Source organism: Cicer arietinum, chromosome 2, assembly GCF_000331145.2.
Source record: "Cicer arietinum cultivar CDC Frontier isolate Library 1 chromosome 2, Cicar.CDCFrontier_v2.0, whole genome shotgun sequence".
NCBI lineage: Eukaryota > Viridiplantae > Streptophyta > Magnoliopsida > Fabales > Fabaceae > Cicer > Cicer arietinum.
The window spans coordinates 45,320,449-45,336,290 of NC_021161.2; the positions used below are offsets into that span (position 1 = coordinate 45,320,449).

Here is a 15,842-nt window from a genome sequence, read left to right on the forward strand (position 1 = left end):
TTTTTTTTATTATTTAATTACATGTCATGTATCCTATTTTTATGTCATTCTTTAATACTTTTCTTTTCAATTTGGAAAGTCCTTGTAATGTTGTGTTCTTCTAATTAATATAATTTTTTATGGGAGTAGGCTAATATATTTTTTTAAAAGAATAAAGAATTAAACTAAATTGGAATTAGGCATTGAATAATGTGCACATATTTTGATATATAGATTCTATCTATGCATTAAAAATGACAAAAAGAAAGCCCTTCAGAATATGCCAAAATTTGATACACACTAATCAACTTCTTATCAAATTACCACTTTGAACACTCTCTTTGATCAATGTAACAAAATAATTATTTTATAATTTTTGATAAAAACCAATAATGATCAAAACCACAAAATAGGGTCAGCATAGTAAATGCATGCTATCTCATAGGCTTTTTCATTTTCTACCAGAGATAGATATGCAAGAATTAATGCTTGAGAATATTTCATTGATACATAAATCACTTATACATCATGGTTGTAATTTTTATTATTATCTATGTTCATGTTGGATGAATTTATGAGTTATTCACTTTCACTTTCTTGTTTAGTAATAATATTAGTTTATATTTATTCATCTTAAAATAGTGCTATTAAATAAATGACAAATATGGTCAAAAAATAAATAAATGACAAATATCTTTCATTTTGTCTCTTAAACCTAAAAGAATGTATATCTTATACTTTTGTTGCATAATAGTAAACATGTCTTTAGCTCTCTTTATTGCATGAGGCAAGTATTATTATTCATGTGGATTGAAATGATTTTTTTTTTCTAAGTGTTGAAAATGATTCTTTTGATTTAATTGTTGTCATAAGTTCAAAAATAAAATGATCTATTGTTCATAGTTATTAATAATTTTTTTATTCATATTCATGGTTATATAATAATAATAATAATAATAATAATAATAATAATAATAATAATAATAATAATAATAATAATAATAATAATAATAATAATAATATAATTAGCCAATTTTTATCATTTTTGTTTTCTCTATCTATTTGAAACTCATATTTACTCTTCATATCAAATCAATTTACAAACTAATTAAGAATTTAACATTATTACATAGGAAAAGAAAAAATTTGAGAACTACTCTTACCATAATCTACCTCTTGAATTTTCTAGTCACCAAGGTAATTAAACCTCTGAAAACATAGTAGTAATTAATGGGTCACTCACCCCTCTTCCTCTATATAAACACCCAAACTTCTTCCATATTCTTTGCTACATCACTTTTCTTCTTAATGTTTTACTTCCTCACACTTCTTCCTCTTCTTATCGATCCTTGTATACATAGGAATCAATCTACCACATATACCTTACCAAACCACCACTTCCATCTACACATATACCTTACCAAGCCACCACTTCCATCTACACTAAAAATCTCTAATTCACTCAATTTTCTTTTCCTTCCACACATTCCTTTTTCATATACTTTAGCTTGCATTCATACTTGAGTTGAATAATCTCTTCTATATATTGAGAGTTACCATAATACACTTCCATCTACACTTCCTCTTCGTTATTCACTAATAACTTTCTTTGTTTTCAGATATTTAATAATCCTTATAACTTGTTGCACTAACAAGATCCTTAATCACATTCCTATTACTTGGTATTAATGCTATATACTATATACACATCAGTTACTCATAAAAAATGTGCTAATGAAAAACACTCTTTTGTCTGTTTTTTACAAAGAATCAAAAACCAAAATATCTTTTATTGTTTTTATTTGTTAGTTTTAAAAACAATAAAAGTGAGAATAGTTTTAGGGCTTGTTTGATTGTGTTTTTCTTTTTAGTTTTTGAAAATTATTTTATAAATAAATTTTAGAAAACTGTTTTTAAAAAGAAAATTAAAAAAAAAATTGTTTGGCAACTTCAATTTTTAAAACAGTTTTTGATTAGAGAATTAAAAAAACTGAAAAATAAAAAATAAAACACAATTTATCTGTTTTGTTTTTTTAGTTTTAAAAAGTATAATATGAAAAATAGTTTTATAAAACAGTTTTTAAAAACAAGTAAACCAAACAAATTTTTTAGTTTTTAAATTTTAAAATACTAAAATAGAATTTTTAAAATGTGAATCAAACAAACTCTTAGTCTTTTAGAAAACAGTTTTTAAGAAACAGATAAAAACATTTTTATCTTTTGAGATTTTTAAAAACGAAAAATAACTGCCGATACTCATTTCAGCGATGCATTATCCATTGGTGCATTCCATGCAATGAAAAATGGAATACTAACTGTATGTGCGGCTGGGAATTCGGGTCCAAATCATGCATCAGTAATGAATGTCGCACCTTGGGCAATTTCTGTGGCTACAACCACTTTTGATAGAAAATTTGTTACCCAAGTCAAATTAGGGAATAACAAATTTTATGAGGTAAATCACTATTTTCATTTTATGATAGACAATAATTTTTTCATGATCTTTTAATTCAAAGGAATAAGTCACACAATAGTCTCTGTTTCTTAAATCTAAGCAAAGATAATTTGGTTTGGAAGTTGATGATATGAATATTTAATTAGAAGATTAATCATTTTTATATATCATAACACTAATGAATGAGAATCATAATATCTTTGGTTCATGTACAGGGTACCTCTCTGAATAATTTTGATCTAAAGGGAGAATTGTATCCTCTTATCTATTCCAGAGATGCACCGAATAAGGAAGCAGGCTTCGATGGAGATTCATCTCGGTATTTTGCCTTCATATCTTTAAATTTAAAAACAATGTAAAAATTTACAATTATGACAAACCAATGAAGGCGAAAATTTGTCAAATATATATATGCCATACTTTTAAGGGGCATTCGATATATTTAACCCAATAACATTTAAAATAGTCACGTGCTACAAAATTGAATTGCAGAATATTCCCAAAAATATGTTATTTTGTTAATGAAATTGTTCCAAAATTGCAGAAATTGGATCAATTCATTGGATGAAAAATTGGTGAAAGGAAAAAAATTTCTATGCGAAGGAAATGAAGAGGCCTCGGAGGCATTTAGAGTAGGTGTTGTTGGCCTCTTAATACAGGGGACAACATATATAAATGTCGCATATAGTTTTCCTTTGCCTGCGTGTTATCTTCACACCAAGGATGCCACCAAAATACGCAAATACATACATTCTAAAAGGTATTACATCAAAGTTCCTTATTCACTAACCATAATTTAGAGAACCATACTCATCTAATTTTTATTGTATAAATCATTTTGCAGGACTCCAACTGCAACAATTTTCAAAACAAATGAGTTAAGAGAAAGTTTGGCACCCGTGGTGCCCTCTTTCTCAGGAAGGGGTCCAAACAATGTTACACTTGAGATTCTCAAGGTATCTTTCATATGAATTAATAAATTAAATACATCTCTATCATGTTAATTTCTTGTTAACATTTTTTTTGTTTAATATTGTAGCCTGATTTAACTGCTCGAGGAGTAGATATTATAGCTAGTTGGTCTCCACTTTCCTTAATTTCTGAAATTCTTGGTGAGAACAGAACATTAGAGTTCAATATTGTGTTAGGAACATCAATGTCATGTCCACATGTTTCTGGTGCAACATGGTACATCAAATCTTTTCATTCTACATGGTCAACAGGTAATTGAAATCAATAGTTTCACATTTCAATCAAAATGTGCAGGCATTAAGAAACTAAACTTATCCCCTGCTTAGTTTAATTAATATTTGAAAATAGTTGTCTTTTACAAAGTTGAATCTTTATTATAAACTGGTGAGGAGTTTAAATTACACTTCTCTTTCCTTTTATTTAAAATCTTTATTCTCTTAAAAAATAAGTACATTTATACTTCACTTTATTTTAAATTTTCAATACATTCAAACTTCCATGTTTGTTTTGTCAATTTTTTATTATCGATATTATTAGTGTATAGTACTAATAATATCGATAAACTGGTGAGGAGTTTTAAAATTAATTTATTATAAACTGGCAAACATGACAAAACAAACATGAAAGTTTGAATGTATTGAAAATTTAAAATAAAGTGAAGTATAAATGTACTTATTTTTCAAGAGAATAAAGATTTTAAATAAAAGGAAAGAGAAGTGTAATTTAAACTCCTCACCAGTTTATAATAAAGATTCAACTTTGTGTATAGTACTGAACTCATTTTGTCAACTAAAAAAATTATAAATGAAAAAAAAAATAGATAAAACTTAAAGTTAATAAATTTAAAATTAATTTATCTTTAAAGTTATAAATAAATAATAAATTACGTAGTTTAGTACAAAGTAATACTGAAAATTGTAAATTAAGAAGATTTTTGAAGGATTTTTTAAAATTTTCTACTACTTTGAGGTCAATATAGTTTACTTAGTATATCTTAAGCTAATATAAAAAAGAAAACATTGTGTATGACTTGTGTTGCAGCGAAGCAGATGAGTCAAGATGCAAAATTTGCTTACGGAGCAGGTCAAATTGACCCTGTTAAGGCTCTGAATCCCGGCATGGTATATGATGCCACATAAATAGACTTCATAAGCTTTTTAATGCCACATAAATAGACTTCATAAGCTTTTTACGTGGACTAGGCTACAACCGGTCAGTTTTACAGCTAATCATAGAGGATGACATTAGTTGCTTCGACACAGTAAATGCATCAACAAGGGATTTGAATTATCCATCCTTTGCTCTCAAAGCTCCACACCCCAAACATCACATAAGTGGAAGCTTTAAAAGGACTGTTAGAAATGTTGGATTACCGATGTCGATATATAGAGCAATTGTGAAAGTATCTAAAGGACTCACTATTTCAATGAACTCCATTATTTTGTCATTCACTTCATTGGGAGAAAATAAAACATATGTTCTCACTATAGAAGGAAAACTAAAGAAGTCTATCAACTCGGCTTCTTTAGTTTGGGATGATGGAAATTTTCAAGTAAGGAGTCCAATTATTATTTTTGATGAACGAGCAGATAAAGGCGAGAGTACAAAATTATATTGTATAAATTTTATTTATATTGTAATTTTTAATTTGTTATTTTATATTATTATTGAATAAATGGTATTCTTTGTACAAAAGAAATATTGTACATTATTATTGAATAAATTGTATTCTTTGTTCAAAAGAAATATTGTACGCTTGTTAAAAAAATAAAATTTCATATTGTTCTTTGAATTATGATATGGCTCGTAATATTTCATTAAGCTCACATATAATATTGCAAACAGAGCCACAAAATATAAACGACAAACAAAATAAGTTATTAAAAGAGTTTTGTACCACGCACCCTCCCATTTTTACCTCCCACCCCCTCAATCATGTGTAAAAGACCATTTTACCCTCAATTTCATTATGAAACCCCAAATCCTTCGAAAGTTTGTATCATGTTGAAAGTTTCGAAATGGAAGTCTCGAAAGTTTGAAAGTTTAGAAACATAGAAACTTTCGAAAGTTTCATGGAATTAGAAAGTTTCGAAATGGTTGATGCTCGAAGAAATGAAAATTTCGAAATAGAGGTCGAAAATATGAAAGTTTCGAATGATGAAACTTTCGAAGTATATTTTTCCCATAAATAATGAAACTTTCGAAAGTTTCGTTTAACAAGAAAGTTTCGAAATACAGAAACTTTCGAAACTTTCGAAGAATATGAAAGTTTCGAAATGCAAAATTTTGCAAAACTTTCGATATATGTTGAGTTTCGAAAATTTGGTATTAATGGAAAGTTTCGAAATACATTTTTATTAGTAATAAATAGTAATAAATAATAATAAATTCATAATAATAAATTTATGGTAATAAATTAATAGTAATAATAAATTTGATATTTAATTTCGGAAGTTTCAGTCATTTTAAAAAAAAATTGAAAGTTTCGAAAGTTTCGAAACTTCTGAAATTTTCGAAATGGAATTGCTTCGAATGTTTGAAATTTTCGAAGTTTTCTGGAAAAAATACACTTCGAAAATTTCATATTCATCAAAAATTTCGAAATTTCTGGAATATTTCATTTCGAACGTTTGGTATTTTTCCAAAGTTTTGAAATTAGTAATTTTTTCTGCATAATTACATTTCGAAAGTTTCCAATTTTACAAAACATTCGAAAGTTGGGGTGGAAGACTGAAATGGAAATATTTTCCATAATTTTTTACAAATTAAATAAGGGTAAAATAGTCTTTAAAAAAATTGGGGGGTGGGAGGTAAAAATGGGGGGGTGCGTGGTACAAAACCCTTGAGTTGTGCATATTAGGCCCATATCCTGTCTTGGACTCTGTTTCTTGGTTTTAAAACAAAAATCATGGTATAATATATTGTTGTTGTGGTTGGCTTGATTTGAAGGAAGTTATTTCTTTTAGTTATGTTAACGTGCAGATTAAGTGTCTAGTTAGGTATATGTTATTAAATATTACTGAAAATAAAATAATGAGAGAGGAGTGTGATATTTCACTTCTTTGTGCTTCTAAAAGTAAGTTCAATATTTACAATACACAAAAGAATAAAGTTTTGATTACATAATTCTATGTTGTTATATCAATCTTTTATACTTGTATTTTTTTTTAGATTAGCTTTTAAATTTTCTTCCAGATTTTCAATCTCTAACACAATAATTTCACCATGCCAATAAATTGCAGATGATTATTAGGCGGTTTCATGTACTGTGTAGTTGCCGTAATAACTTCAACTTCTTGACCTTGCCTATGTGATATACATTTCAAAATTTTGCTCTTAATGTATGACTAGGATAAATGAAAATCTACTTTTCTTTTTTACATTAAGCATAAGCGAAGTTTGAACCAAGACATTATAGTAGTTAAATTTTTATTAGATAAATATAAAATATAATATTATAAGATATATAAAATTTTTAAATTTTATAAATTTATAAAAATATATTAACGATTAAATTATTAACGCTCGTTATAAAGAGGTAGTACATCAAATTTTTATTGATATTTATAATAATTAAAAATGAGTTTTTAAAAATTTAAGTTTTTTCAAATACTAAAATTTTAGAATTTAATTGTTATGTTTTATCTTGTATAAAAACTTTTAAAATGTCTGCACAGTACAAATATCCATAAGTGTGACTAAGTAATTATAATAAAAGTAAATCTAGTTTATTAATCTAAATGTTATAATAAATTGACAATAAAAAATATTTTTACATCATCGATGCATACAAATTAAATTTAAATTTTTACATTATTAATACAACTTTCTTAACTATAAGGACATAAATAATATATATAATTATTAAAATACATTTAAATACAACACATTGTTAATGTCGAATTTATTAATTTAATTTAATTTGGACTAATGCCCAATAAAAATATATCAAACAAATTTAATTAGTTTAGTTAAATTATTGCGATCATTTGGTTTAATTTTTATACATCTATATAAAACTCACAACTCACATAGTTAGAATTTAAGTTTGAAAAATTATTTTATTTTATAATTATAGCAGTTATTTTTGTAATTTATTTTATAAATTATTCTCTTTGGATTTTTGTATATTAGACATTTGAATTATAATTTGATCTATAAAAAAATGATGTATTTGGTCTACTGTTATCTTAAAAATTTTGGATGCCTTGTTCTAATATTAAAAATTAGACCTAATAAAAAAAAATACAATTTTAATAATAAAAAATTTAAATAAAATATATTTTAGTACATATACACATATCATGCATTTAAACATCCATAACTCATTTATTACTTGTTATAATATTTTTTTTCCATATATTTGATCATCCTAATTATAATTACTTGGTGCACTAAGAAGATCCTTAGCCTCATTCGGTTTTCTATTACTTGGTATTTAATACTATTTACATACAACCTATTTTTATATCATTCTTTTTACACATTCCTTTTCTTTTCTTTTTTTTTTTTTTTAATTCACGAAACAAGCATAGTGGTTGAAAAAGTTAAATAACTATTTAGGTATATAATTCATTTTAAATATTATTTTAAAAATTATTAAACGGTTAGTTATTGTTGCGGATTTATTAAGTGACCAATTAATCAAATTATTGTTTAAATCAGTTAAATGTTATTTTGGGATTTTGTTGAGAACTTATTAGGTGAAAAATAATTTTAAAATTTTTACATCAATCAAATAAGTGATAAAGTTACATTTGTTGCAGATTATTCTTGTACAAACTTTGAATCCACTAAAAAAGTCTTTTATTAATAAAGTAATTCTACATAAATTTTTTAAACAATGCCATGCGAAAAATTTCCGAAGCTATATATATACTTGCTTACATCTTTACCACTTATGCGACTATCAAAAGATATCATCTCCTAATTGTACAATTCAAATTCATTAATAACTTTATTATTTAGCTATCTCTTATAAATTTATCAATCATTTAACTCGTAAGGATTACATCCTTGAACACATCAGGTTTAGCTAGCTCGTCACGATGCTTTTTTTAACACATTTTTATTTTATATGTTTCCATCTTACTTATAGTAGTGAGCACTGGTGGCTATAAGAAGGTGCTTGCATTCTTCCACTCCCATAAATTAGCATCTCGTCGCCTTGTTGAAGTGGATCATCAGAGTTATCCAACATAGTTTTCTATTGATAATCGTACCCCGTTGTCTGAGTTCCAAAAAGGTTTAGCTCGACCTCACAAGATTGTGGCCAAAGATGGTAGGGGCCAACTTAAAATGATTATAGCCGCTATTAACTCGTATCCTAAGAATCATCAAAGAGGATATGTTATATATGTTATTTTGGTGTCTATCATAAGTACATTACAAACGACTCGAAAAAATATATATTTTATAATACGGTGATAGCCCTACAAACACAATTATCAATGAAAACAAGAACTTTCATACTCAAAACAGCCGACACATCCATATTTTGTAAGTTAACCATTAATTCTCACTATTTTATTCATCTATTTTCCTTAAATTTAAGAGAGTACAAAGTTATCCCAATAATTATGTTAGTCAAGAAGAAAGAGAGAGAAAAATATTGAATAGAGATTCTCTTATGTTAATTTAGTATGTTTATTAGATCTTAATTTGTTGGTTTATTACAAATCGTGTCCAATAGTTATGTTAATTAAGAAGAAAGCAAAAAAAATATAAATTAATAGAGAATTTATTCAAAAATTGCTAGTAGAAATTTAATGCAAAACTTGGGTAATTTTTATTTTGGTAGGGTGAACGAAAAATAAATATGATATGAAATTATCTAACCTTATGTGAATTAATTTTTGGATATTTAAATGTGCTCGTAGCCATCTTTGGTAAAGACTTCATTGCCATGTCAATTGCATTTGAGAATAAAGCATGTCCAAAAGGTTAACAAACAGTAGCACTTTTTGTGGAAGGTGATCAATAAGTATTCTTCCAATGTGCATTTCTTGGTTATCAAGACATATTATATGTAAATAGATTTCGTCAATTCTATCATAACTGTGAGATTTATGGAATCATTGATTTTATCTTCGATCAGTTCGGTACTACCTTGATCTAGAATTCCAAGATCTTGGTAAGGAAGCCAATTAAAGGACAAGAAAACGTTGTGGTGGCAGATGGCTCATCCCAAAAGGACACGCACACTCGAATAGTTCTCCAAAATTGTTCCATCATGTCAGTCATTGAGCTATATCCTTATCGATTTACAGTGAAAACTTACTTGGCAAAGCCATGGATGGCTTTTTCAGAGGTGGTCTTCATTAACAATTATTTTGATTATTTTATTCAACGAGATGGATATATGATATGGAAAATTAATGAAACAAACACTGAAAACTCTTACTTCGCTGAGTTTGACAACATTGGATATGGTGTCAATGCTACAACAAAAATTAAATAGACAAAAGATGTCATTACTAAATATGAAGCTATTGGATTCACTGTTCAATCGTGGCTTAATGCCAGCACTTGGTTGCCTTTCACTGTCGTGCCATACAATATTAGATTATAAGTTTAAACATTAATTAATTAGAAGGCTTATGATTTTTATTTTTATTTTCATTTCAACTACAATAATTTGTATTTTGATTATAACCATAATTATTATAAATAATATTGTGTAACAATGGAATACTAAATTATCAAAGAAAAAAATCTATAATTAATATTATTTTTATATAGACTAAAACTTGAATCCATGTTATGCGCAAATTAAAATTGCATATTAAATTAATACAAAGTGTGATGCACAGGAGTTAAAAATAAACTGCTCTATGGATCTATAAAAAAAAAAAAAACAACATAACAATATAAGTTATTGTGCGTAATACAAAAAAGTACAACAATCATATAAAATAAACACAAAAATCATAGAATAATCTATTCAACATTTTGAAATAATTCTTTATAAACTAAAGTTTATGTAATATTTGAATCATGGTGATTTTTGTGATGATAAGCGAAGTTCCGTAGCATAATTTATAAGCTTTATCTATGTTCCATTATTAAAATAACTCATTTTAGTTGCTATATTTAGGTCGGCCAAGCGCATGCTAATAGGCTAAATATTTTATTTTATTTTATTAATAATTTGTTGGATTAGCCGACGCTGGCGCTAGTTTATTTTTTTATTTTAGCACTATGATAGCGTCAGATTGGTCGACGCTACATTATCTGATTTGTAAAATTACATTTTTTAATCTTACTCTCACTTTCGTCTCTCAGCCTCACTCTCAGTGCCGTCTGCTCATCTCTCAACCTCACTCTAACCGTCTCACTCCCGTCTCTCAGCCTCACTCTCACTGTAGTTTATTTTCAATGTAAGTCTAACCTTAACCATCTTTATCGTTTGTGTTCACTTTTGGTTTAGGGTTTGGTTTTGATATTAACATTTGACTTTTTTTACTCATTGTCAGTTCTTTTTATTTTTTTTTTAATTTTTTTTTTACCATAGTTGCATGTTCAGTTTAATTCTTCTTTTTTTCATCAATTTAGGTTTTCTTGCATTTCTTGTGTATTTGTTTGGAGAGAACGTGAGATGGATGGATAAGAAATTAGGTGTGCAAAATGTGTTTGAATTTTACGGAATCAATTCAGATTGTCATTTTTATTTCTGTATCTTCCTGATTGACAATTTCAATTGTGTGATGTGTATTTTGCTATTTATAGTGATTTTTTAATGCCCTAATGACTTTGAAAAACCAAAAAATTGGAACTCTTCGTTAGTTAAAATTTGATTTCTAACAAATATTTGATTAAAGAACTTTTGTAAATACAATTTCAGTAAGGGATGTATTTATCTTCTGTATATACAATTGGTTGTAACTTCTTCATCGCTTTCGTTCTCATAGCTATGGACTCTGCTATGGTGATCAAGGTTCCGATCTCAATTTTCCCTTTTATCTTCAATTTTCGTTTGATTACTTGGCTTTCAATTCAATTCTCTTTTTTATTCATGTTATTTTTGTTGCATCGTGCACTGCTTTTAGTCAATTAGGTATATTGTATGGTGGAAATGAAATTAATCGTGTTTCGTTCGTGAATTTTTTTGTACTGATTTGGAGTTGGAGTTTTTAGAATGATAGAGATTATATTGTTTTCAATTCATCGTAGACTTTGTTATAATTGTATGATGTGTATCCCTTTCTAATTTCGCCTTTAGTTTTATTGTTTTGATGATCGGAACACGGATGGAACTGAAACAGTTTAATCACAAGTGATGCATGTTGTATTTCCGTATGAATTATTTGTTTTCTTTTTTCCCTGAAACATGGGTTTCATGAAAAAAACTACTTCTAACATTTGTTCGAATTTATTTGTTTATAGTTTGGTTAGGAGTACCTTTTTTCATTAAAACGGATTTGCTTTCATGAACAAATAGCACTTGGTTCTTTATACTACGGTTCAGTGTTACTATATTAGGGGTATCTGTTGGATCAATAACGGAAGGATCCAGTAGGCTCTATTGGCACAAGTATGCGATTTATGGATGCCTATTGTCATTTTGAATAAAGTTTTTGTACAAGACTTACTAATAAATACTCCAGCTAGAATGAAATATAAAAAAAAATGGTATATGAAAAGTTGATCTATCTCGTTAGAAATTATGATCATATACATCAACGATACTTTTTTGCTTATATTTCATTTCAAAGTAGTAATATTATATCGTTATAGACATATAATAGCGGACTAAATATCATGCCACTTATTATTTCCATACAGGTGAAATATGAAGATACTCTCAGGCGCTTCAGTGCTAGTGTGGAAGAGAACAGTCGCCTGGATCTTAATATGGTTGGGTTGAGAGCTAAGATAAGTTCTATTTTCAACTTCACCGCCTATGCAAATTTTATTCTGAGGTATGTTGATGAAGATGGAGACTTGGTGAATCTTGTGGATGATGATGATTTGCGTGATGTGATGAGACAACAATTAAAATTCTTGAGAATTGATGTACATATGATCAATAATTCTGGTGGTAAATCAGATGCTGATGGTTCTAGTGGAAGTGCCACCCCTTTAAACATGATTTGAGGCTTGTACTAGCAGCCTCCAGTGTCGGTCGACAGGTGGAGGCTGGAAATGTGGGAGTCGCCCCAGTTGATCTCAATACTCTCCATGTGATCCATATTCACACATTAATGTAGATAGTGCACCACTTTCATCAGCAGTTCATGTAAGTGATGACAAGGGTAAAACGTCTATTGTTGATAGTCTTGCTGGTAAGGGTGAAATATGTGGAACATCAATGAATTTTGTCGCTCCCAATTACACCCCAACCAATAGTCATGCTACAAGTTACAGTACCCCTATTGACTGTCCATTTTCTGGGACACATACTCTTTATTCAATGCCACCTCCTCTAGGAAACATCTGCATTCCTGTCACAAGGGGATCCGCTGTGATGTCTGTGGAGTCTATCCAATAACCGGTCCTCGTTTCAAATCCACAATGTGAGTATTCTTTTTATTTAGTTAGATATTGTGAAAAACTTTTAGAGTTGTTTCATGAATTTTTTTTGTCCATTATGCAGAGAAGAAAACTATGACCTCTGCAGCATTTGCTTCAATGAAATTGGTAATCAGACTGATTATATCAGAATGGACCATCCCGTATCTTCTCGGGATCCAAGATGTTCATATCAGAATACTAAAGAATTTGTAACCTCACTTGAACTCAATTCTACTTTTTTCTTCTTTGGTGACTTCACACATATTTATACCTTTTTTCTTTTATGGTGCAGAGGCATTCAAAGATCCCACCACATATTCTTAAAACAATGCAAGGCCAAAGTTTCATTTTGGATGTCAATGTCTTGGATGGTACAAAGATTTGGCCAATGCGCAACAATGGCACTTTAGTGTGGCCCAAGGGAACTCAACTTGTTTGGATTGGTGGACACAAATTAAGTGACTTGTTTTCTGTTGACTTAGAGGTTTGCTAATTACTCTTGTTGTAGTTCAATCATTTATTTAATTTAATTAGCTTTTCTCTATCTGATATTCTTATTAAATATCCCAGGTTCCTAAGGATGGTGTACCCATGGAGAAGGAGCTTGGCATTGCAGTTGAGTTTATAGCGCTCCAGTTACCTGGTAGATACATATCATACTGGAGGATGGCATCTCTCTCTGGGTAAAATGACAGTTTTGTTGTTTTTCTTTTTCCTGTATAATTTTTTGGCTCAGAAACATTAAGTTTTTTTTCTCTATTTGTTTAGTAATATTCTTTCCCTCTTCCATTATCTTACTTTAAGGTTGATGCCTCTCTCAATGACTCATTTCATGATAGCTCTCAAGGTCTGAACTTGAATATTCCCCTTGGTGTTGGTGGCTATGAAGGGACTCGGGTTATAGATATCAATGTTCAACCTATTGAGGATGATTCTTTCCCTCAAAAGGTTGATAAGGCACCATGGCAGGAACTGGAAAACGAATTTCCTACCAATGAGGCTATATTTGTTCAGTGGAACCTTCATCGATCTGTTTCTTACCCCATTATCGATTTCTCTGGCACGGCCCCAGCTGTTCCTTCCTATCAGCAAACCTCAACTATGGGTGCACTATCACCATCTCTAGGGATGGATGAAAGTGATTTGGTAGAAGAGGCCCTCATCAGAGAGCTTGAGGAGATGGGTTTTACGCAAGTTGGTCTAAACAAAATGATTTTGAGAATGAATGAGTACAATCTGGAGCAGTCAGTAGAGCATCTATGTCGTGTTTCTGAGTGGCACCCTATCCTTGATTGATGTTGCTATTTGTATTTTGAAAGCAAAATACATAAATTAATGAGTAGATCAAATGCATGTATTTATCTTCAAAATCATTCACATCTTTTTCATTACAAGCTAGCTATATACTGATAGCTTGTTGGGAAATGAGGCATTGTAATATCCTTTGATGTCTTTTATTGCTCTTAAGTTTCAAATGACACAAATGAACTTATTGCATGCACAAGATTGGTTAAAAATCCTATTTATCTTCAAAATCATTCACATCTTTTTCATTACAAGCTAGCTATATACTGATAGCTTGTTGGGAAATGAGGCATTGTAATATCCTTTGATGTCTTTTATTGTTCTTAAGTTTTGATAATAACACTTTGAATTAACTGTCAAACAGATTTTAGTTACTAAGTTAATTTTTTATTGAGTTAATTTTACTTGGTGCTCTTAAGTTAATTTTAGTGTAACTTGAGCTTGTATTTTTACTTGAGTGGTGTGTTCTAATTTTTCTTTCACTTTCCCCTAATTATATAAAAGCTTCCCAATATTCTTTTTGAATGGATGAAAGTTCTGAGTAAGAATAATAAAATTGAGAGGAAGATGTGGCAGTAACTTCATGTGTGCCATATAAATGAAAAGAAAACACCACTTTGTTAAAAGACAAAACCACTAACAATTAACATTAATAGCATTACTAATTGATAAAGCAGAGATTGATATGTACGCATTATTACTCAGTAAACATCCATGCAATAATATTGCCATATTGTTGTGAGAGCTTTATAAGTATATAATTATCAAAATAAAGTATATAATGAAATGAAGAAAGGGGCATATAACTTGGAAAAGAGAAACTACTTTAAAAAACTAATATGCATTTCGAAGGACAAGAATCTCAAACAATTAATAAATACATTCACACTCACACTCACATAACTCATAGCAGCAAAGAAAGCACTAAATTAAAAGCATTGGTGCACCACTCACTAACAATACAAAAAATCTCTTATTGCCATTGTTGATAGATTGAGCTTCAACTAATTCATTGTGACAGTAATTAACATATATTACCAAATGAAGTAAAAGATAGTTTGATACATGGATGATGACAATGACTGTTAAAGCAAATTTACAGCAGAGATAAAAACCACTAATTCAAAAAGCATGCGATGAGTTGGATGGAAGTGGAGATAATAAGATTCTCGCACTTATAGCAAAGCAATGAACAACTTGAATATCTTTCTAGCTTCTTCTTTGTACTTCCTATACAAATACACAAAGCAATGAAAACACCCTCTCACTTGGATGCATCTTCTTACTCTATAAATACACAAACTTCACTTCACAATTATCACAACTCTACTTCTTCCTCTATAATATACATCACTTTTCTTATGATATACCTACACACTTCTTCCTCCATATTTCTATAACCTTTCAAACAAATAACTTCACTTCTCTAAACTTCATTTTGTATGAATGATATATAATAATAGTAATAGCCCACTCACCTTCTTCCTCTATATTATATACATATGCTTAATCATATATATGCCAAAAAGCTGATGTGTACCTCTTGAGAGTACATCTCCTCTTTCAACAACTTCTCCTCTTCCTTCCACAATTTCTAATATTATTTTATTAGAAATTT

At 28.9% G+C, this 15,842-nt stretch overlaps 3 protein-coding genes across 4 annotated transcripts; all 3 read left to right on the forward strand.

Annotated features, from left to right (window-relative positions):
- The first annotated feature begins 2,535 nt into the window (after positions 1-2,535).
- Positions 2,536-5,078, forward strand: LOC101499179 (cucumisin-like). Its single transcript, XM_027335932.2, has 5 exons — positions 2,536-2,753; positions 2,979-3,194; positions 3,279-3,390; positions 3,474-3,657; positions 4,448-5,078. Exons 1-5 carry the CDS (start codon positions 2,617-2,619, stop codon positions 4,543-4,545), a joined length of 747 nt encoding a protein of 248 aa, XP_027191733.2. The 5' UTR covers positions 2,536-2,616; the 3' UTR covers positions 4,546-5,078.
- A 5,431-nt stretch (positions 5,079-10,509) lies between these two features.
- Positions 10,510-12,846, forward strand: LOC101498514 (protein JOKA2-like). Of its 2 annotated transcripts, none has more exons than XR_003473239.2 (2): positions 10,510-10,785; positions 12,191-12,846. XR_003473239.2 is itself a non-coding variant. In XM_004503142.4 (2 exons), the coding sequence occupies exons 1-2, from the start codon at positions 11,256-11,258 to the stop codon at positions 12,500-12,502; spliced, it is 399 nt and encodes a 132-aa protein (XP_004503199.1). In that variant the 5' UTR covers positions 11,030-11,255; the 3' UTR covers positions 12,503-12,846. The 2 variants fall into 2 exon arrangements, 1 of the variants encoding a protein (XP_004503199.1); XM_004503142.4 differs by lacking the exon at positions 10,510-10,785 and adding an exon at positions 11,030-11,342.
- Positions 12,847-12,858: 12 nt separating this feature from the next.
- LOC101498187 (protein JOKA2-like) lies at positions 12,859-14,384 on the forward strand. Its single transcript, XM_027335424.2, has 5 exons — positions 12,859-12,921; positions 13,002-13,128; positions 13,212-13,403; positions 13,490-13,602; positions 13,759-14,384. The coding sequence occupies exons 2-5, from the start codon at positions 13,069-13,071 to the stop codon at positions 14,213-14,215; spliced, it is 822 nt and encodes a 273-aa protein (XP_027191225.1). The 5' UTR covers positions 12,859-12,921; positions 13,002-13,068; the 3' UTR covers positions 14,216-14,384.
- Positions 14,385-15,842: the final 1,458 nt, after the last annotated feature.